The sequence below is a fragment of the Hipposideros armiger genome, unplaced genomic scaffold (assembly GCF_001890085.2).
Source record: "Hipposideros armiger isolate ML-2016 unplaced genomic scaffold, ASM189008v1 scaffold_202, whole genome shotgun sequence".
Taxonomy (NCBI): Eukaryota; Metazoa; Chordata; class Mammalia; order Chiroptera; family Hipposideridae; genus Hipposideros; species Hipposideros armiger.
In genome coordinates, this window is record NW_017731552.1 from 1,328,925 (window position 1) to 1,335,978 (window position 7,054).

The following is a 7,054-nucleotide window of genomic DNA, read 5'->3' on the forward strand; positions in this document are numbered from 1 at the left end:
CTCCCCTCCCCCAGCCCTTGGCTCCCACCATCTACTTCCTGTCTCTATGAATCTGACTCCTCTAGGGACCTTATATAAGAGGAATCACACAGTATTTGTCCTTTTGTGTATGGTTTATTTCACTGAGCATAATGTCCTCAAGGTTAATTCATGTTGTACCATGTGTGTCAGAATTTCCTTCCTTCTTAAGTCTGAATAATAGTCCATTGTCTGGATGGACCACATGTGTTTATCCATCATCTGTGAATGGACACTTGGGTTGCTTCCACCCCTTGGCTGTTGTGAGTAGCACTGCTATCAACATTATTGTACAAATATCTGTTTGAGTCTCTGCTTTCAGCTCCGTTGGGTAGATACCTAGGAGTGGAATTGCTGGGTCATATGGTAATTCTACGATTAACTTTTTGAGGAACCACTGAACTTTTCCACAGAGGCTGCACCAACTTACATTCCCACTATCAATGTTCAAAGGTTCTAATTTCTTCACATCCTCATGGGCACTTTTTATTCGTTGTCTTATTTGTGGATCTGTAAGGTTTATTATTCCTGTATCACAGGTATGGAAAACAGGCTCAGAGAGATGAACACATGTAGGCAGATATTGACAATGCCAGGACGGAACCCACCTGGGTCACACTCTAAGCCTGCCCATGCCCATGCCCACTGGGGACTCACGGAAACATTCTGCTCTGGTTTGATGAGGTGTTAAAAACAGCTCCTTCTGCCTCTGTGACCCTCATTAGCTACCATCATCCAAGTAAGGGGTCTCCATAATTTGAGGTGGGGCATGACAAAATGAATCTATAACAGTAGGTCTCAACCACACGATTCTGCCCCCCAGGGAACACTTGACAATGACTGGAGACATTTTTGGTTGTCATGATTTGGGGTGTGTGTGTGTGTGTGTGTGTGTGTGTGTGTGGCTACTCTGGCATTGAGTGGGTGGGGTCAGGGATGCTGCTCAACACCCCACAGTACACAGGATGCCCCTCTTACCCCCACAAGCAGGAATTATCAGCCCCAAATGTCAACAGTGCTGAGAATGAGAAACCCTGAACTAGAGACAGAGAGTAGGACCTAGCTGTGGGTGGAAGGAGGTGGGCCAGGCAGTCCTGGGGTTGGATCCTGACCCTGCCACTTGTGCCTGCATATCCCCAGGCAATTCACTTTCCCTCTCTGGGCCTCAGTTTCCCCCTCAAAAATGGGATAAAGAGACATTTCATTTATTTTTGCTTCATGAGGTCTGTGCCAGGGTTGTGTGTCCCCCATGTGCAGCACAGGACTAGGCATTCACCAAACATTTGTTGCCTGCCTGCTCTGGCCTTCCTTGGCTCTATCTGCAACTGGGACCCCAGGTTGGGGCTTTGGGGAGGAAACGGAACGGCAGGGGGGCTGGGAGCCTCTCCTGGGCCCAGTTCCCAGGACTCACAGCTGCATCCTCTGGTGGGGGTACCCAGCTGGCCCTGCGGCCCCACCCGCTGGCGGCCAGGAGGCTTATTCCCACGGAAATTGAGTATGGATCTGGGAGTCCCCTGGTAGGGTCTCCAGGGCCTGTCCACTCAGCGACTGCCTCAAAACCTCACCCCAAGAATTTATCAGCAGCCAAGAAAGATTGATCTTCAACCCTGGGTCAGATTCAGAGCGTCTGGGGGTAGGGAAATCTGCATTTTTACGGGGCTCCCAGGTGATTCTGATGTAAAGGGTTCCCGGGGCCGTACTTTAAGAAACAAGCTCTGTGCAAACTTCTGTTACCCAGGTGGGTAATCTGAATCTCAGAGGGAGGAAGGGGCCTGTCCAGAACCGCAAGGTTGGTCTGTTTTTCTTTTCGGCTCTGCCTTCCTCTCTTCCCCCGGGTCTCTGTTTTTGACTCTCTCCTTCTTCCCCTTTTCTCCGCAGGGCTCCAGGGCAGCCGTGCACCCCAACATCCGGCCCCTTTTGAGATTCCCGAGGAATTCCCCGAGCCGCCCGCCTGCGGCAGTGAGCTGCTCCCATTGGCTTCTTCGTACACCGCCCGCCCTACTATTGGCTGAGACCGTGTTTTCGGCCCACCCTCTCCCCATCCGGCCTCTCTCAGCTCCTTTCTTCGTGGGAGGGGGCAGAGCGGGGCTGGGGCCTGCGGAGGGGCGGGGCTATAGGGGCGGGGTTGAGCTTCCCGCCCCGCCCCGCGCGGTTATTAGGCGCGAGTCAGGAGGCTGGCTCAACGGCCCCTCGGAGGCAACGGGACAGAGCCCCGAAGGTCGGACCTACGACGGGCCCTGGAGAGCAGGTGACAGAGCGATGCCGGGCGCATTTCGGGAGCCACCTGGCCGCCCTCTGTCTATCTCTCCTCCCGCCCCACCCCTGCCTGTGAATTCCTGCCTGAATCTCCTTCTCCCCCTCTGGCCCTCGCCCTGTTTCTCCCTTTCCCTCTGTCTCTCTGGCACTCTCTTGCTGTATGGGTTAGGGGGAGGCACAGTGAGTCTGAAATGCCCCCCAGCGTGGGGTCGGTTTTCTGGGATCAGAGGCCCCCCACCCCACCATGGGGACTCGGATGGACTCTGCCCTTTTAACCGTGCAGGGCGCCAAGTGCTAGAGCCAAATTTCAGAGTCAGGAGGACATTTCAGGTGGTGGGTGGGCAGCCCAGCTAAAAGCGTGGAGGTGGAAATGAGTGTGGCTTCCGACTGGTCCAGGTTGTTGGGAGAGCCAAGGCAAGGCCCACCCAGACTGGCCATATGGGAGTTTCCCAGTGGCCTGAATGAAGCCTTAGCCTCAATTTTTTCAGCTGTGAACTAGGACTGTCACCTGCTAAGGTAATTGGCAGGTAGCTGTCCCATATCTGCAAGCATCACCACCTCCTCTATCCTGGGGGCTCTTCTGGAGGAGGTACAGCGCCAGGGGTAAACAGGCCTCCTGAGTATGTCTGAGCCCAGCTGAGGAAGGTGAAGGCCCTGAGAGACTGCAGCTGAGTGAGGGCAGTTCAGCAAGTGGTTGGGAGTTCAGATCTTGGAATTAGAAAAACCTGGGTTCCCACTCGGCTACTCACCATGGTGCCTTGAACAGGTAATTCGATTCTCCCAGGCTCAGTTTCCTGTCTGTATAATGGGGTGGGACATAACTCCCTGGGGATAAGGGCTGCTTCCAGGGTTAAGTGCAGGTATGATCACCCTGCTTGTCTCCTCCTATCCCTCACCAACTCTTACTCTCCCCTTCATTCACTGCTCTAGCTGCAGCAGCCTCCACATTCACACATCTGTCATGGTCTTGCCTCAGGGCCTTTGCACAGGCTGTTACCTCCATTGCCATGCTAGGCCTGTCAGCGGCGCCAACTTTAAAACATAACAACTTGCCTAGATGGGCTGGGCCAAGGAACTGCCAGACAAGGGCTGGGTGGCTGGGAGGGGCGGAGGAGGGGCCAGCCCAGGGACGCTGTACCTATGGAAACTGGAACAAAGAGCTGTCGCCTCAGCTACACAAACACCTGGGCTGTGCTTCTCTCACTTGTGGGACACACAGTAGTGGGTGAGTCTCCAGATCCCTGGGGGGGCAAGTGTGGGGCTCTACCCTGCTTTGATGGGGTGGGGGGATGGGATGGGGGGGGGCAGGCCATAGGTCTGCCTATAGACTAAGAGATTAGGTAGGTGCAGATTTGAAGCCCTGTGGTGTCCCCTACTGCTGTGTGGCCTTGGGTGTGTCAGGTGTCCCCTGAGCCTCAGTTTCCTCATCTGAGGCCTGGGCAGGGGAGGGGCCTTTTGCTTGCTTGGCATTCTGATGAGGTGGATTCAGGAGGCTTCAGTGTCCCTGTCAAATGAGAGGATGCCACAAGAGGATGCCTAGGACAAAACTCTGCAGCGGTTCTCAACCTTTCACAGGGGTCGCCTAAGACCATCGGAAAACATATCTTCAATGGTCTTAGGAACCGAGACACCGCTCCTCTATCCGTCTCCAGGTCCACATGCAGATACGCCCACATACGAGTACCTGGCGACCCCTGTGAAAGGGTCGTTCGACCCCCAAAGGGGTCACGACCCACAGGTTGAGAACCGCTGCATCTAGCGATTGTCATGGAAACAGCCCCACCCAGAGGCAGATGTTGAATAATGACTCATGCTTGTCTGGGTTCAGCGCCAGGTGTTACAGATGGAGAGGTGGGGGCCTAGAGCTAACAGGACTTGGCCCGGTTGCACAGCATGCACACCTCCCCTGGGATCCTCTACACCCCTCCACGAGACTTCCACTGGAATCCCACCCTCCTGAGCTTTCACAGAGGCACCTCTGGCTGAGTCCTTGAGATCTTCTAAAGCCCTGTCCTCCAGGCCTCAGTTTCCCCTTCTGTTTAATGGGGTGGTAGAGGTTGGGGAATGTCCACCTAGGGATATCTCTGTCTCTCTCTGGGCGTTTCCCTAGCTGAACAGTGGGGTTCTTGAACGAGATCTCTCTGCCCCTCTGGTACTGAGAGATCATTTATTCATTCAACCAACAAGTTCTGAGCACCTACTGTGAGCCAAGATTGGGGATTGGGAGAGATAGCTTTTCATCCAGAAAAATCAGCCGTTCATCCAGAAAAGTCATCACACTTAATTGTAACTGCATGAAGATGATGGCGAGTCAGATGGATGGGGAAGTTAGTTTAAATGGGGGTTCTGGGAGGGCCTCCTGAGGCCCTGAGCTGAAGCCTGAATGACAGCAAAGAAACAGCCATGTGGATGCCTGTGGGGAAGGGCATTTTGTGCAAAGACTGCGCAAGGCGGGAGCAGAGTGAGCAAGGGGGAGAGAGGGAGGAGGTGAAGGCAGGCAGGGGACAGGGCAGGTCGTGCAGGGCCTCGTGGAGGATTTGGGCTTTAACCCAGAAGAGGTTGGGGACCCTGAAGGGCAAAGGAGGGGTGGGACCTGACTCAGGTGCTCAGAGGCGCCCTCTCGTGGCTGCTCCAGAGAGGACAGACATGAGGGACCAGAGGACCAGGGCAGAGGCAGTGGAGAAGTGAGAAGTGGGTAGAACCAGGACTCAGGGGTGCACCCACATTCCTGCCATGTGACCCTGAAGCCTCCATTTGCTGTTAAACATCTTTTGCTCAGCCTGAGTCCCAATCTGTCCTGTCCTTCCCTGCATTCTGTTGGGCAGCTGCCTTCCAAGATCCATGCTTGGCCCCCAAACTCTTTCTTCAGTGGAAATCTCACCACAGTTGAAAGTGTCCTGGCTTACTGCAGCCTGGCAGGTGGTCAGACCCTGCCCATCCTTGGGGTGGCCCCGAAGGGCTCTGGGAAACCCACCTTGAGAACCGCTGGTATCTCCCCCACCTCTGGCAAGCAGACTCCCCTCTCCTTTTGGCCATATCTAAAATGGGCACTGGCTGAGCCATCTGAATGATGGTTAACAAAGGGCTCAATGCAGTGGGTGCCCTGATGTTGGAATTGTGTGGGCACAGGGACTGGGGGGGTCATTTGCCACAGTGGACAGAGGCCTCGGGCCCTCTGAGGCCACCCTGGGCCATTGTAGCCAGGGCCAAGAGAGGGGAGATGGAGCCGCTGGCTTGGCTCTGCCAAGCGGGCCCATCAATTATTGACACCCTTTGTGTGGGACATGAAGAATTCATGTGGGGGCGGGCTGCCCGTGGACCAGTGGCATGCTGGAGCCCGCTCACACCAGCTCACAAGAGCCACTTGCTGTATTTTCAGGAGTTTTGCCATTTAATAATTTTGTCATTATTAAAAATGGCAGACTATGAATTTACTGTTTAATACATTATATTTAAAACAAGGATATGGACTGTTATTCAGCCATAAAAAGGAGTGAAAAGCTGACACTTGCTACATAATGTGGATGAATCTTGAAAACATGATGCTTAGTGAGAAAAGCCAGACATAAAAGGTCATATAGTGTGTGATTCCATTTACGTGAAATGTCCAGAACAGGCACATCCACAGAGACAAAGTGGATTGCCAGGGGCCGGGGGAAGAGGGGAATGGGGAGTGACTTCCAGCTACTAGTCGGAGCTGGAGTGTCCAGAATGGGGACGGGGACAAAGGTTGGAGTCCAAAAGATGAAATGGGGTTGTCAGAGGGTGAAAGTCCGAGGTGTGGATCAGGGTCCGGAGTTCTGGGGTAGAATGTGGGGGCAGGAGTAGACAGCCACTCAGTGCCTGGACACCCATTCGCAGATAGGAAAGCTGCCCCTAGGGGTGTGGGGCTTGTCTGGAGTCACTTTGCAGGGGCTGTGGACAGGCCTGCGGCCTTCTTGCTATTCCTCCAACACGCCAGACACAGCCCTGCCCCAGGGCCTTTGCACAGACGTCAATCTGCCTGGCTCACCTTTCCCCTAGACCTTGTCCTTTCAGTCCCAGCTCCAGGGGTTCCGCCTCAGAGAGGCCTTACTGACCACCCCAGCTCAGGTCACCTGCCTTGTTCCTGGCTATCACTCCCCTCCATGCTCCCATGGCCCTTATCTCTCCTTGAAATTATCCTGTTTATTTCTGTGTTCACTGGTTTCCGATACCTCCTCCTTCCAACGTGGTGACAACATCTCTTAGGTTCGGTTTTGGAAATTTGGAGGGCTTTTATTTTTTTGCTTGTGATAATAGCAGGATGTTCTGGCATTTGGGGACAGGGACAAGGGACACTAGGCATCCAGCCATGCTCAGGGCAGCCCCCACAACTTCCTAACATCCTGCCAAAAACAAGCCAATGAGTGGGGTTTCTGCATGGTTTTAATATTTGGTGACTATTTCTGGGTGAATCAAGTAGAGATGAAACTCTCTTTTGATGCGAATTTATAGCTATCAGTTCACTGCAATGCCCCATATGGGGTGAACCCCTTATAGATTTGCTCCATCCCCAAGTGTTGTGAGTCTGAGCTGATCAGGAGGGAAATTCTTTGTAATCAAACATGTTGAGAACCTACTGAGTGCCTGGCAATGCGATGTGATTTACAAAACTCAACTATGGAATCCTTTTACTTTCTGTTTGTATTATAGTTTGGTGAAAATCCTGATTTAAAACTTTTAAAATTCATTTAACGTTATAAAGATGAGGTACTATATATATATATATATATATATATATATATATATATATATATAT

At 52.9% G+C, this 7,054-nt stretch overlaps 1 protein-coding gene across 2 annotated transcripts in view; it reads left to right on the plus strand.

The window, feature by feature from the left end:
• The first annotated feature begins 2,171 nt into the window (after positions 1–2,171).
• The window catches only part of TNFAIP8L1 (TNF alpha induced protein 8 like 1), an 11,364-nt gene continuing 6,481 nt past the window's right edge, over positions 2,172–7,054 (plus strand). Inside the window, exon 1 of one of the 2 annotated variants that reach the window (XM_019653356.1) lies at positions 2,172–2,266. Coding sequence is in view for 1 of the 2 variants with exons in the window: in XM_019653355.1 (XP_019508900.1) it covers positions 3,415–3,499 (85 nt within the window). In the remaining variant the exon portion in view is untranslated. Of the gene's footprint in view, positions 2,267–2,371; positions 3,500–7,054 lie in introns of those variants that run through there. The other variant, XM_019653355.1, reaches the window with a different exon arrangement.